Source organism: Adiantum capillus-veneris, chromosome 28, assembly GCF_014529385.1.
Source record: "Adiantum capillus-veneris isolate H3 chromosome 28, ASM1452938v2, whole genome shotgun sequence".
Lineage (NCBI taxonomy): Eukaryota > Viridiplantae > Streptophyta > Polypodiopsida > Polypodiales > Pteridaceae > Adiantum > Adiantum capillus-veneris.
In genome coordinates, this window is record NC_140958.1 from 43092781 (window position 1) to 43108664 (window position 15884).

At 44.8% G+C, this 15884-nt stretch overlaps 1 protein-coding gene across 5 annotated transcripts in view; it reads right to left on the reverse strand.

Moving 5' to 3' along the window:
* LOC147420339 (uncharacterized) overlaps positions 1 to 15884 on the reverse strand; it is a 43406-nt gene that overhangs the window by 9109 nt on the left and 18413 nt on the right. For 3 of the 5 annotated variants that reach the window (XR_015187066.1, XR_015187065.1, XM_086505202.1), the window contains exons 2-13: positions 14544 to 14640; positions 14378 to 14434; positions 14246 to 14301; positions 12914 to 13139; positions 12410 to 12496; positions 12222 to 12299; positions 12067 to 12150; positions 11935 to 11999; positions 11635 to 11845; positions 11079 to 11167; positions 10401 to 10515; positions 10241 to 10297 (exon numbers count right to left, since the gene is read on the reverse strand). Coding sequence is in view for 2 of the 5 variants with exons in the window: in XM_086505202.1 (XP_086361328.1) it covers positions 10256 to 10297; positions 10401 to 10515; positions 11079 to 11167; positions 11635 to 11845; positions 11935 to 11999; positions 12067 to 12150; positions 12222 to 12299; positions 12410 to 12496; positions 12914 to 13139; positions 14246 to 14301; positions 14378 to 14434; positions 14544 to 14640 (1207 nt within the window). In the remaining 3 variants the exon portion in view is untranslated. Of the gene's footprint in view, positions 1 to 10240; positions 10298 to 10400; positions 10516 to 10738; positions 10969 to 11078; positions 11168 to 11634; positions 11846 to 11934; positions 12000 to 12066; positions 12151 to 12221; positions 12300 to 12409; positions 12497 to 12913; positions 13140 to 14245; positions 14302 to 14377; positions 14435 to 14543; positions 14641 to 15884 lie in introns of those variants that run through there. The other 2 variants (XR_015187067.1, XM_086505203.1) reach the window with 2 other exon arrangements.

The following is a 15884-nucleotide window of genomic DNA, read 5'->3' on the forward strand; positions in this document are numbered from 1 at the left end:
CAAATACTGTTCCCACTTTCCCTTATTATCTGACACATAGCATTTCAGCAGATCTAAGACAGTAGAATTGGCCTCTTCTGACTGTACATCAGTTTGTGGATGAAACGAAGACGAGAACTTGAGCGTAGTACCCATGTTCTCAAACAATCCTCTCTAGAACAAACTGATCATGCGAGGATCACGATCTCTGATAATCGATTGTGGCATACCATGGTACTTAAACACGTTGTACATGAACAAGCGTGCCATCTGATCAGATTTTATCTTCTTCCAGACAGGGATAAAATGGGCTTGCTTACTGAACCTGCAGATAATGGTCCATATACCATCATTCCCTGTTGGCGTTCTTGGAAGATCAAAGATAAAGTCCATAGCAATGCTTTCCCATGGCTTATCCGGAATCGGCAGTGGTTGTAACAACCCTGGTGCCTTTTGCCTGTCAAAACTTGACCTTTTGGCAAACTATGCATGCTCGCACAAAGGCATCCACATCTCTCCTCAAGGTAGGCCAATAGAAGAACGTCTCTACCGCTTTAACAGTTGCATCAATGCCACCATGCCCTGCATACGGTGGGACATGACTCTCTTCCATGACCTTATGTCGCAGTGGCCTAGTGACACAAAGTCTGCCATGCATCATCATAAAACCATCTCTGAGGAGGTAGTGCTCATGATGTTGCCCCTGTTGTAACTGTTCAAAGATCCTTGCAAAATCTTCATCAGCAGTATACTGTTCCTTCATGTCATCTAACTCATGATGATAAGGAATTGACACAGCTGAAATTTGTGGCTTTATTGATAACGCATCAGCCACAACATTCTTCTTGCCTTCCACATGCATAATCTGGAAGTGGAACATGGAAAGAACGTTTGCCCATCGCATATGCTTTTCGGATGACTTTGACTGTGTCAAGAAGTATCGCAAGGTCTGATGATCTGTTTGGACAACAAAATCAGCACCTAAGAGGTAGTGCTTCCAGCTAGAAAGCGCATGAATCACGGCCAAGAGCTCTTTCTCATAGACTTGCATAGTCCTCTCTGGCCCTTGCAAAATTCGGCTTTCATAGGCTACTACCCGTCCATCTTGCATTAGCACTGCTCCGATGCTACTGCCACACGCGTCACACTGGACCACAAATGACTTCCTAAGATCTGGCAAATCAATAACTGGATCTAAAGTCAACTTTTCCTTTAAGAGACTAAAAGCTGAAATCTCTTTTTGGGTCCATCTGAAAGTGACCTCTTTCTTTTGCAATGCGTGAAGAGGCGATGCTATCTTTGTAAAATTTCTGATAAACCTTCTATAGTAGGAACACAATCCCAAGAAGCTTCTGACATCGTGCACAGTCTTCAAGTCTGGCCATGTCTTGATAGCTTCGACCTTTGCGGGATCCATTCTAACACCATCCTTTGAGACTATGTGGCCCAGAAAGTGGATCTCTTCGAGGAAGAATTCACTTTTCTTAGGATTGACAAGTAACGTGTGATTGCGCAGCTCTTCGAACACAGTGGTCAAGTGACGCCTATGCTCCTCTTCATTCTTCCAATACACAATCATGTCATCGAAGAATGTTCCAACAAACTGTTGATGCGAGCGGAGAATCCGGTCCATCATTCTGTTCAACGTGGCAGGAGCATTTGTTAGCCCAAACGGCATCACTAGAAACTCATAAAGACCAAATGTCGTTCTAAACGCAGTCTTGTGCACATCCTCTGGGCTTATACGAATCTGATGGTACCCACTCTTAAGGTCTATCTTGCTGAAAATTGCAGCACCCTCTAAATGATCGAGAATATCATCAATGCGAGGAATAGGAAACCTATTCTTGATGGTATTCTTATTCAACGCACGGTAATCAATACACATGAGCCATGAGCCATCCTTCTTCTGCACTAGGAGCACTGGGGAGCAAAAGGGTGAAGAACTAGGCTGAATCAGCCCCTTCTCTAATAACTCCTCAACCTGACCCATAATCTCTTTCTGCTGCGCCGCACTAACCCTGTAGGGAGGTCTATTTGGTGGGCTACACCCTAGCACCAAATCTATCCGATGGTCCTCAGGTCTCTCTGGCGGCAATTGCAACGGTAATGAATCAAAAAAACAGTCACTAAACTTTTGCAAAAATGCTGACCTTTCTTTATCTAACACAGATAAATTTGACCGATCACTATCTGAGATATCACGTGCAAAAATCAAGTACACAAAAAGATGATTCTTTATTACAGAAGTGATAGCAGAAGCAGATACAATAGGGAGTGACTCTCCTTTAAGCTTTACATCCAAGATGTGAGTTTTGCCCCTATGCTGTACAGTGATCTTTTTGTTGTAGGCATCCAGGACTCCATGCACTCGGAACATCCACGGGATCCCCAACAAGGCGTCACAACCTTCCAGCGGCATGATGTAAAACTCTTCAGTGTCCACATACGACTGAATATGCAGACGCAGTTTTCCAATGATGGGAGTAACACACTCTGAGTGGCCAGGACATGCCAACCCTGCCTCTGCTGTGTACCCCATCTCTTCAGCTCTGATACCCAGCTTCATAGCTAACTCTGGTGAGATAAAGTTGGCTTTGGCACCTGGATCAAAGAAGATGAGTGCCGTCTGATCCCTAACTTTACCCCATGCCCTGCATAACTCACTGGCATCTGCGCTGGGCCTGTCACCCACCATGTCTGGCACTAAACCTGCCGTGGGTTTAGGCTTCTTGCCTTTCTGGTCTTCTTTATCCTCTGAGTCAGCTGGCCTTTTCCTTTGTGGACAATTGATAGAAATATGACCAGGCTGCTCGCATATAAAGCATTTGTTCTCAGCCAATAGGACCTTCTTTTCCTCGAGCGACTTGCACACAAAAGGCTTCCTTTTCTGTTTCTTTGCCTGCGCTCCAGAAGTCCTAGCTGAATCCTTGTCTTTGGTGGCCTGTTCTGACCCCTGTGACGCATCAGGAGCCGTTTTCACAAAGGGCTTCTTCGCTGAATTTTTCTTTTGCTGCCCTCCTTTATCACTGCTCGGAAATCCACTGTCCTCTCCTTTCAACAGGGCAAGACCAGTGTTCGCAACTTCCATAAGCTGAGTAAGGGTAGCCACTCTGTTCTTTGTACAATAATCACCAAGCCCTTTAGGCAGCCCACAACAATACTTCTCTATCTGCTCTGTCAGTGGCACAAATCTGTAGGAGGTCACTGAGTGTAATGCTTTACAAAACCTCCTATTGTACTCCAGCAAGCTCTTGCACGAAGCTGCCGTAAGCTGGTGCCAATCTGTCAGGACATCGGCTTCAAATTCATTTGATAGCCAAGCAGATGCAAACATTTGCTTGAAGTAAACCCAAGTGGCGGATGCCTGTCCTTGCATTAACAATGTCGTCCACCATGTAAGCGCATTGTCCTTTAAGAAAGTGGCAGCTTTCCTAACCTTCGAGGCCTCTGTAAAATTCCCTCCCGCATAAGCTGTATCAAATTGCTGGAGGAAAGTGAGTGCCTTTGTCTTGTCCTCGAAACCACTGAAGGTACTGAACTTTACCGCTGCACCACCTTCTTTGTAAGCCTTCCGCTTCTCTAGTGCCCCCAAGTTGTCATACGGAATGGTCTGCAACATGGGCACTGTACTAGGCATGATCGGCACGCCTTGGCCATTCACATTTTGCGTCAGAGGTGCGATATCTGGCTGCTGTCCAGAAAAACCAGCCATGCCAAAATGAGCCTGTGGCACCCCAAACTGGCCCTGGTTGCCGTGGAAACCTTGCTGCATGCCGATAGTACCATACATGGGGATTGGCATGATGCCTTGCATACCCCCGAACATTGTTCCTAGCGTGTACGGCTGACTTCCAGACGCATAACCAGCCATACTTTGGAACACTGATCCACCCCCGAAATACCCAGGATGTACCGTGGGTGGTGGAAAAACTGAGTGCATAGCCTGGTATCCAGCTCCCTGTCCATTCAAGACAGCATGTTGGCTCTGAAAGGTGGCGGGCTGAACTAGCATAACCTGTGGAATAGGCGTTCTAGCCACCTGTTCAAGCACGGGAGGAACCTGCTTTGGAGCCCCCGACTCCGCAACATGCGAGTGTTCCCTTTCCTCCTGCGCCTCATGAAGTACCTGGGCTTGAGCTTCAACAAGCTCCATACGCGGCGTAGGTTGCCTATTTTGATGTTGCACTGGTGGCGCTTCCAAGAATTCAATAAACCTCGGATTCTGCACCAACTGCGAAAAGACATTCACCGCGGCAACTAACTGAGTCTTAAACGCATCATCCTCAAGTTGCCCTGTCATAAAGCCCTGTACTACTAGAGGGACATTCACGTTGACAGGAGGTACAAACTGACGTGGCCGTGAGCTCTCGCCAATCTCAAAAACCATAGGAATCTCTTGCCTGTCCTTTGGAGAGGAACCCTCTTCCATAATTCCCTTCCCCTTGTCGGCCATAGTGTAATCCCCGTGTTCTTGCACTGTGTGTCTTTACCCTGAACAATCCAGGCTCACTCTTTGAGAAAAAAGTGATCGATGTCCCGGCAATGGAACCATGAAACCGGCCCGTAGGGCAGTAGGCGTTGGCTTTCACCCGAAATTCTTTACTTTAAACACACACACAGAGCACTTTGCAAAGAGAACCTGCGACGGGAGTTAACACTTGAATAAACACACGGCTCGGAAGCTAGAATGCTCCGAGCAGACGCCGACAACCTGTAGGCCCCAAAATTGGCGCCCCTTTCGGTATTTCTTTATTCTTTAGGAGGGTAAATTACAAGGTAAGGTCCTCGGAATCCTTCACGTGTATCCCCCTAGATACCATTTGATTTGGCCAAACTTCGACAGCATAACAACCCCAAAACTTGTGCGAAACCAATTCCCCTGCTGGAACTCGCTTGCACTGGCGTATACCCTCTGATTCCTGTCCAAAAACAGTAAATTCAGCACGCTGTATTTACTGGTTTTTGCCCTGTTTTCAGCCCCAAACAGTCCCCTAACTGGCCTCTGCCAGTGGGGCACGATTCCCAATGGTCCTGGCGTCCGTATGGCTGAAAAACAGTGAATTTACAGCGCATACACAGCGCTGATTTTGCACCTGTACGGTGAGGTTATGACCCTCACCAGTGCCTGCTTTGGAGCAGCAGTTAGCTACCCCCGTTCCTGCTCAAGGAGGCTCTTGCCTCAGCATAAAAGCATGAACCCACACAACTGTACATCAATCAAATGAGGAGCCCTCTTGTGGGGCATCACATAACTGCACGTAGGGGAGAGAGAGAGCAGTGTGTAGTGTGCAGGGCATCACTCCTAGCACCACACTGTACATGAGAAGGAAAGGAAGCACTCCATAGCTCTTAACCTGTGACAAAAGCTGAAATGAGGCCTCTCCCAACATAAAAATCAGCGCCCATTTTTCTGCAAGAGGAAAGTTCACGAAAATGTGACACTTGGCGCATTTTCAAGCATTTTCCCGTTTCGGGTTCGCCGCTTAAAAATATCCCAACCGACACGTCAGTTGACTTCACGGCAGAGTTATAAAATGTTCCCCTAGTCATACCGGAGGTAATGACGCGAACACATTTCACAGCCCAAAATAGCAGTTCCCTAAATTTTAGGAGATGCTTCCGTTGGGCTCCCACTGGTCTTCTGACCATCTATCCTCATTGGGACCGCATCCAAAAGTGCAATGTGGCCCAACTGTCGGATACTTTTTGTTGGTAGTCCCACCTTGACTTTACTCCTTAATTGAGTTCCCTTCCTAGTATCCACCAACTTGCTAAGTGCGACGGGGGGACTATATGATCTTGCTCTGAGCCTAGACATCCTCTTACCATACGAATTCCAGTGCCGACCACTTCCCGTCTGCGGGTGAATCTACCGTTCACATTGGCCATACAATGTCCGACCATTTGCTACTTCAAAAAGAGGGTCTCAAAACAAATAAAATAAACCCCATTGGAAAGAAACCAACAACCAAGGTTAGCAGTTGCCACATCTCTGTGACATGGTTAATAACTGCCACGTCCTCGTGACAGGCTCCAACCATTGTAGCCTTGTGGCGGTGGTGGTGGTGGAGGTGGGGCAAAGGCGGTGGCAAAGGCGGTTGCATAAGATCAGGGTCACATGGCTGCACCATATTCCTGAAGACTCCCCCGAATGGAAAAGACGACTGAGAAGTTTGCCAAAAAATTGTTGAAAACTTTGCAGCATCGGAAGATTCTGTTGAGGATACTACGAAAGAATGTCGTGAAGTTCGTTGAGCAGAAACTGCAAATATTTTGCTAAATCCATGAATTCCAAGTCTTGGGTTCTTTATGGCTTATGCCCTGTAAGAAAGAGCAATGAAGACGAGAGCGCACCCGATGCGCAATGAAGTATGGGAGTGGCTAATAAGTCCGAGGTCGGAAGCCAAAGATACCTCAGATAAAATTCCAATAGCTCTGTCTGCTCTTTTGTAGGATCGGTATGCTTTCAGAAAAGCCTACGCTTGATGCTCTGATACCACTGTCACAAGACGGGCACCACGTGCCAATAGAAAAGAACAGACTGAACAGACTTTTAGCACTTCAATAACAACTGAGCTAAGAGAGAGAGAGAGAGAGAGATGACACGCGACAAGGAGTGGCCGAATTCCACCCCAGAGAGTATTGGCCCCAAACTTTGGCGCCCCTTTCGGTATTTCTTTATATTGCATCAACATAGTACAAGCCGGTAGTCTAGACTCTGCACCTTCTCCAGGAAGCATGTCAAAGAATGAGCCCTTAGCACATATTTAAAGGCCCTTGGCCTATGAAAAGTAGTTTAGATGAAAAGCCTTCAAACTCAAAAGCTTCTGGTCCAAAAGGAATGCCAAAAAGCTGCCATCGTAAATCACGGAATTCCGTACAACAATCAATGCAAAACACGGAAATCCGTACAGTCTGCCACGCCATCATGTCAACGCAATTTCCGGAATTTCTGCACAACTGCCACCTCACCAACTGCTACCTAATTCTTTCTGTGTGTGGGGGGGTCCTGCTTTATTTTAATCCTTTATGTCACTTGGGGCCCCATCGGACGGGGTCCCCATAAGTTGGTAGGACTTCTTCTTCTGTTACTTAGGGTTTAGGCCCCTCGGCCGACTTCTGCAAGTTGGCTCCATTCTTTAGGGCTTTCAGTTTGTGACATGAAGCCTGGTTTACAGAGGATTGCTTTGTGACTTGGAGTGTCTTGATGATGGCACCAAAGAAGAATGTTGCGGAGAGTTCTCGTGATGGAGACACCGAAAGTCTACATAGACACAACAGACGATGCTTTGGAACGTTTGCAAACGTCCACTCACAGCGAGGAGTTGCAAAAGTTCCTTGAGAGAAAGATTCCAATGTTCCCAATGTACCCCCAAGATCAAAAGTTGAATGTCACCGACTAACAAGACTCAAAGGTTCTCATGGAGGTGGAATTGGAGACCTACGACCTTATCTTGATGGTACATGACAACATTGGGAGGCCGAAGGCTCTAACAGACGGGTCTCTTTGTTCCAAGGAGTTGGAGAAGCTTGTAGAGCCTCAACCTGCTTGGAATCGGCCTAATGCAAGGATCCGGTCTTTTATCCTTGTCAATTGTACACGGCAAGCACTTGGACATGTTTGGAGGATGACTACTGCTCGGCAGATTCGCAACTACTTGGAAAAAGTTTACAATAGGATGACACCTATGAAGAGAGCTCACCTAGACGTACAGCCGCGGACTTTGAATCCTCGACAATCAAAGTCCATGCAGGAATCATATTAAGAAGATGCAAAGATGCAACACGCGATACTTTACGTTGGAAGCCAATCTCTTTGGTAGATATGACTATAATCTTGATGACGCATTTGACTCACTAGCCTTGATTACTTCAAGGAGGACCATGATTTGACATGGGAGGAGCTTGTTCACATGGTGTTGGATCAAGAGGACCAAATACAAAGGTCCAAATCTCGAGGGGCAAGACCCCAAGCTGGACCTTCGTCCAAGAAAGGAAAGCAAAAGCAAAATGCACAAAAAGATGATACTTCTGGCATTGGTGAGAGATTGTAGCTGACAAGCCAATAGCGAGGCGATGAATCAACAACAAACACACGTCTGAACTTGAAAGCCCATAACACTTGAACTTCAAAACAACTGGAGTCGAGCCACACTAGATAGTTTCGAGTGCAAGCAATACCAAATAGCTTTCGTTCTAATACGACTGAAACCAGAGGGGCACTTTGTGACAAGTAGTGTCTCTTAACTAGAGGCCGTGATGGGGTGTGGACCCGGCATAAGCTTGTCAACTAGTCCTTGTTTTTAACATTTCCCTAGATGGTGGTCCTCTATTCTTGTTTAGAAGGTTGGATCATCTTGTTTTCTATGCCGAAGTGGAACACTTGGATTAATGCTACTGGCCGGAAGGTGTTACGACTACTTCAGAACCTGTGCTTTATAGCCAAAGGGGGTTGCTATCTCGTGTGCGGGCAAGCTTCTCTGGACACAAAAGCAAGTTTTCTACTCACAAAGGATCGTTGATTCTTCGGCTCCAGTAAAATGGAAAGACTACGCATTCTTTGTTCTACTTGTGGGATAGAATGTTCCGTTCGGAAGCATTACCCAAACCAGCTTGATGCAGATGGTCTTGAGTCTGTTAGCCTTACTATCCATTACTTCTATCCACAAGTAATGTTCACAGATTGTGTAAGAGTTCCAAAGGGGGATTCCAATCTTGCACTCAAAGACTAGGAGGAGGATAGGCCTCATGTATTCTATTTGCAGCAAGCTAAGGGAGTCAGACTTCCTTCCTAGGTAGAGCCTAGACGTTGTATCCAATTCTTTGAGGATGTTGCATTGGGCGAGGTGAGGATTGTCCAACTTCATGACCCTTGGTCATTGGACATCTAAGTTATGTTGGCTTCTCGCATTGTGAGCGTGTTTATAGAGTATGTTGCTCAACCAATCCGGTCCCAACGGAGCTTGATTGCCTCCTTCACACTTTTTCCCATAACCTATAGCTATTGAGGGCATGCCAACACAGCATGGTGTACAGGCGGTGGAGTTCTTGTCAGTATGGCTGACACGGGCTTCTAGAGCCTAGCCGATACTCATGGAAGTTATGCACACTTGTTGGCACCAGTAGACGCGATCGTCTATCCTCGAACTTGTGGTATTCTATAGAGAGAATATGCGTGATGTAGTGGTGGACTTGTCTTAATTCTTCACTCTTGGAGACCCCAGATCCCTCGCCTTGTTGTGTGGCACGACCTAAGGGGGGTATCAGAGTTTTGGAGGTCATCTCTTTGGTTTTACGTCTAGATCTAGTGAGTGGGGGCTTCTTTGTGGCTGTACTCAGCATGCCATCTACTTGCTCCTAGACATCTTGGGGATTATCCACATACCATCCAGTGTTGCCTTGTTGCCTCTTTGTTGTAAGCACCCTGATCTTTTTTTGATGACCCTTCATATTCCAGATTCATTGGATCGTCAAGTATTTTGTTGGATCAGGCGGTTTGTTTAGGATCCTAAAAAGAGGGGGGGGGGGGGGGGGGGGGGGGGGGGGAAACCCAATTCAGACAAGTTGCAAAGTCTTGTAGATCTCTCTTGTATGCAAAGTTTGCCTCGCTGACTTGCCCACTCACTCTCCATCTTATTTCTCTAGTGTTTTTCTCTCCTCTTCTCCTCTCTCCCCCCCCTATGTTCCCTATGACCACACCTTCCGCTGCACTTTAACAGAAGGACCCCACAGCAGAGGCAAAAGTTGCAATGGAAGACACGAGTATTGTAAGGGGTTGCTAAGCTGCTTCACATATATACACAAGGTATCCTTACGCACACAATTTAAAGATTTTAGCTCTAGTTCCTATCGTATACTTGATTTTATCTTCTATCAGAAGAGTTGGCGTCCCGTACTATTAGCCAATGTCTGATTTTATTTTCTATCAGAAGAGTTGGCGTCCCGTACTAATTAGCCAATGTCTGAGGGTAAGTTTTTCTGAGGGAAGTTTGGTAGAGTACATGAATTTGTCATTCCGTTTGAAAAGAAGCCTCAAAATCTTTCAAGGTAAACACGAGGCCACTTAATAGGTTACCACATCTTGTAAACAAAAGGATTACTCTTATTCACTGAGCAAGGAATTTGAGGACATGCTCATAAATGTCCTCTAAATAATTGGCACTTCTTGCGTTCTTTAACTTACTTAGCATATAAAGCAATTCCCAAGACTGGTCTGCCACATAAGATGCTTTAAAACAGGATTTGCACAAGAGCGTACCTGACTCTGCCTAATTCAAGCGCTCTCCGGAAACTTGAGCTCGTACTCTCGAATTGTCTGTTAAAAACAAATGCACAATTTGGTAAAACTCCAGGAAGTCTTTTACACAAATCCAGACATAAGATTGCCTAAGTTAAGCATTGAAACAAGGCCCTCTTACAAGAAAAGAGACCGTGATCATTTTCCCAGCGAACCAGCGCGCATGCAGAGCACGTTGTGCACCTGTAGCTGCACTGACCATATCAAATCGAAGATATACATGCCCAGCGCTCATCCTGCAAAGACATACCAGTCACAATTCCTTCCAAAAGCAACCAACGATCAAGACGATAAAGCAAACAGATTTCTGGATGTGTGACCACTCCTAAGACTACTAATCATCTAGAAATATTTCAGAGTTACCAAGTGTGGAGCACCAACCTACAAGCAGTCTATAGCCATGTATGTGGGAACTAATAAAGGGGGCAGAGCAGGTGAATTTCACAACAAAAAACCTACTAGCAGGCTGTTTCACGAGAACTGGGGACTATGATGGACACAAAGCAGCTCCAACCCAGAAACGGACTGAGCTAAGCCCAAACTTCCTGACAAGGTTAACCTTGCAAGACAGGCAATGTGCTGCCTATCATTCACATGCATGACATATCCAGTTGAATAACAATGTCATGTCCAGCAACTTGATAGTCGTCAAGGCACTGATGCACTCTTCAGCTAGACATCCACATTCCCTGGAATTGTCCAAAGTATATGCTCTTGATTAGAAGGCCTTGGAGTGGTTGACAAGGATGTCAAGACTATCTTGATATGAGATATCGACAAGAACTTTTCAAGAGCTTACTTGTCCACATAAATGTGTTTCACAGCACCAAACTTTGAACACTCTTGCATCACTTCATCTTTAATGTCGAGATCAAACTCAGCATCCGTCTGTTGGAAACATAAATGGAAGGAACAAGATTAGCATAGCAGTCTAGGTGTTGAGACATGATTCTGATAAGAGGCGAAGTTACAGGAAGTCTAAAGTATACCCTCATAAGGTCAGAATAGTATGAACTTACGAATTACAAGAGAGGATAAAGCACTCAAAAAATACAAAAGCAAGGGACACAAGAAAACAGAAAAAGGAAAAACTAAATCATGTTATATGTCACTAAACGAAATTGGATGAAAGAAACCAAAATTTACTTAAAAATGCTTGTAGAAAAGGCATAAGCAAAATAAGTTAAAGAAGCTTACTACACTAAAATTTGGAACAAGTACTCAACTTTAAACTAGCAAGGATAAGTAACATGCTAGCGACGTATTTACAGCAAGTCCAATATGCAGAAAGTACAGAAAGTGAGAATTATGATGGTCATTAAGATAAGACGCAAACAGTAGTCGAGAATGCGTGCCTCTGTTGCAGGATCAAACATGTTCTTCAGCAAAATGCACTCTGTAGGGCTTCCAATCGATGCTGCAGCCGCAGAAGCAGCCAGCCCTGTGTTTGAGAGGCCAATCACCCCTGGCAAAAGACTTGAACCTACATGTGAGGTTGGAGTATTCATGGCTATATTTGTAGATGATGGTAGATTGCCAAACTGTGCTGAATGTGACGGAGTAACACTGAAAGATACATCAAAATTTGCGTTAGTGTGACTAACATCACTGAGGCTCACGCAGCTCCACCACATTTGCAAAGAAAGAACACAGACCTGGTGGATGTTCCACTTCGATCTAACTTTTGCATAAGAAGAGTTCTGGACTGAGCTGTTAGAGTCTGCCAAAAATACAAAAGTGTAACATTAACAGCTGGCTATAAGCATCGTCAAGGCCAAGTTCCTTACCAAACCACCACCTTCATCATCATCCAGCTCCCCAGATACCAGTCCAGGCTCTTGCATGTTCATTTGTTCAGTCACCGCTAACACCTGCAGTCAAAGTTATTCACGCTCAGACCAAGCAACAGACGATGAATGCAGGAATCTACACAACGCACCACCTTAATAACTCGACCAGCAAGATGTAAATTCCCATTAAGCGATGTTTGCGCACTTCGAGCATCTTCAAGCCTTGCAAACTGCAATAAAATGGAATAAAAATCTGAAAATAGACAATCCTCCCATATCAATCTTCAAACCCCGAAAAGGTTGCTCCATTCCCTTTCAGGAATCGATGCTTACAGGTTACCTGTATAAACGCATAGCCTTTACTCTGCCCAGTTTCAGGCTCTGTTGGAAGCTGGACAAACTCCACAGTACCAAATGGTTCAAACACCTGTAAGATACTCTAGTGTTACTTTACATGAAAAAGACTCAGGTCACTTTCCTCCTTGCAGCTGGATAGTTATTAAAATTTTCACCCTCGTTCTTAGTATCACCCCCCCTAAATTTGCTCAAAGAAATGGTTTTCCGAAGATTAGAACGAAAATGACTTTGTTGAATATGAGCTCCACCTTTTCATCTCAAAACATATAAAATCCCTGAATCCCTGCAGAACATTGCAAAATAACAATCATCTACACAACATACAGGAGAGGAGGGCAGGTGATGCTTCATAAAAGAAAAGACAACAATCCCAATTTAACAATAGAAAAGACTCCATCATCAACCATCCCCAAGTAATCAATAAAGGTCTATGCTTGAGCTATGAAAATGCATTCAAAAGCATTACACAGATGAACAGACATAGGACCTGTCTCAACTGAATATCTGTTATGTTGTAGTGTAGATTGCCAACATAGAGGCGCCTGGCACCACCAGTGTAAGGTCCCATTGCACCTGCTCCTGTCGTAGCTGTTGACTGAACCAAGTTCTTTTCTGCCTCTGACGGTTTCACCATGACTGGTTGACCAAGAAGAAGCTGACCCGTCATTGCAATTGCCATTGGAACTGACATAGCATCATAGAATTCGACATATCTGTGCACACATCGAAAACATTGATTGAGTTTTATCCATAAGTTCCCAGAAACAGAAGATTTGAATCTTGTAAACAGTTGCAAGTTCACCACCCCAAAGGAAACCTAATCTCATACAAGGCATATAAATCATATGTGACCACTCACATTTAGCACCTAAAAGTAGCCATTACACAACCTGCATCTTATGGCTTCAAAGTTCTTGAACGACTACATCTCCGTATTCACTATTCCTTCTGTTTAGTGGGCAGTATTAGTTTTTAATTTTGCACAGGCAAAATTTACATCCAAAAGAGAAATCATATCATCATTGATGAGCGGCAAATTTCACATCCGAACTGTGCACAAGGACAGGTTATATCCAATTCAGGATAAGCATTCAGGCACCCATTCAAATAGCAAGTGATGATTTTACAGAGGACTGCCAATGAGAATAAAACTTAGCATAAATTAGCTAGTCCAAGAGTTTAAATACTTATTGCACAACATACGAATTCAAGACGCACAAAAACAGATAAAGCAGAAAAAATAAATCGCTAAATACCTTATTTGTTTCAAAACAAGAAATAGATAAAAACAAAACAACATTTATATATACCTAGATGAATCTAGGAAGAGCCCAAATTCACCTATGAAGGAAAGTGCAGCTATAGACTCATAGTAGTCACCCATAAGACAATATAGCCATTAACTTCATCATGCATAGTATTAGTACTACAACATCCCCACTTACGTCATCAGTGCCCAATAGTGGGTGTAGAACTAGGTACTAACATATGCTCCCAACACAACACACAACACACACCACACGCACGCACACATGAGCATACATCAACGCAAAGTTCAGCGTACTGAGTTTCTGTCATCACTCCGGAAATCAAGGGCAGACTCAGCCACGACGAGGAACTTCAAACCATTCAAAACAAGAATAACAAAGCATGACGACTTATTTCCCACATTTCAAACTCAAAGAAACAACACAAACAGCAGATTTGTAACTCCTAATATAAGCTAAAAACTAAAATGAGCATCTACCAAAAACTGTCAACATTTTAATAATTCACTCAAAAGAAACCAGAGAGAAGCTATATGGATAGAGAGAAGTACCCCACTCCCTTTGAACGTCTCAGATTCCGATCCATAATAAGCCTCACATCACGAACCTGTGTCCAATAGTTCACTGTCAATCATCCTGATTGACGTAACTCACTAATACTTAATACCAAAAATAAAACTTACCTTTCCTGCTTTGGAGAAGAAATCATACACGTCTCGTTCATCTGCCTTCAGAGAGATCTAGACAAAGAAATCGCAATGACCATTTGTAAGCACAAACGCCAGATTGCTTTTAAAACTCTTCTCATGATTATAAACAAATGTAAGAAGGATGAGCTGTCGAGTGAACCTGGAACGCAAAAACAGTCCGTTGATCCCGCTCAGGATCAACCTCAGGCTCTATAGTGGTCCCATCCTCTTTCTTTTCCTTCTTCTCCCTTGAATACCTGGAAACAAAAAAAGAAAAAAAAAGAAAAAAATCATGTTTACTTGGTGAGCCAAAGGTGCTCTTTCCAGTTTCTGGATGCACAAGGCTCCACGTGGCATTAAATAAAAAAGCTCATTAAAAAAAAACTCCCTTTAAAAAAAACGCTGCCATGAAAAGCTACACGTCGGCCAGCAATCGAAGAATAAAGCTCTGCGTCGGCCACTGCTTTTCTCAATTCCGCTCAGGCCCAAATTGCTGGCTCGCCATAGCGACTTCGGAGCTTTGCTGAGTAGCGCTGCAAAAGTTCGGAGCTTTGCTGAATAGCGCTGACAAGCAACTTCAATTCCGCAGCAGCCAAGTCGTCAGCAACAGTGCTTCAGGTGCACAAGTTCGCCAGCTTCAATTCCGCATCAGCCACGTCGTCAGCAACAGTGCTTCAGGTGCGCAAGTTCGCCATGAGAGAGAGAGAGAGAGAGAGAGAGAGAGAGAGAGAGAGAGATTATGCTCATTAAAAAGTTCGCCATGACACACACACACAGAGAGAGAGAGAGAGAGAGAGAGAGAGAGATTATGTATGTCGAGGCACTTGGGATACGCCATGGGATTAGATCCTGGCATTACCATTTTTGGCAGAGGCAGCTTGACCCATCTCTGCCATAACAAAGCCGACAATAGCCGCCCCTCTTAACGCCATCGCCAGCAGGTCATTAGAATCGTGGCAAGCAAGAGGTGCTGAAAAGAGTCAATCATGCCATAGAGCAACACCCAACATCACATGTGCAGGCGTCAGAGGTCATGCACGACACCCTCAATAGCTTGCCTATGTTGGGCGCACATAGACCGACAACAGTGAGGGTAGGGGTTGTGGGTGACAGCGAGGATGGGCCGGGCTCGTACCAGCACCCACAACTGTTGCTACCGTAAAAGCGGGGCTCCAAAGCTCCAACTTTCAAACTGTCCAAAACAAAAGCTAAAGCACGCAGTGCTTGCAACTACAACATCAAACCTGACCATTATTAGCAACCTGATTATGGGCAAATCCACCACCAGCAGCTTGCGTTAGGCAATAGGTCTTCAAGATCTAACCATGGGTGATAGCTTATGGAGAAGGACATTTACTTCACATTTGATGAAAACAGCACAGAGCTTCTTGACGCTGTCCTTGTTCAGCACATGCCTGTCGCCATGAGAGAGAGATTATGCCTGTCGAGGTGAAGAAGAGGTGGGAGTTGGCGGCCGAGTGCACGAGAGACAGATAGGAAT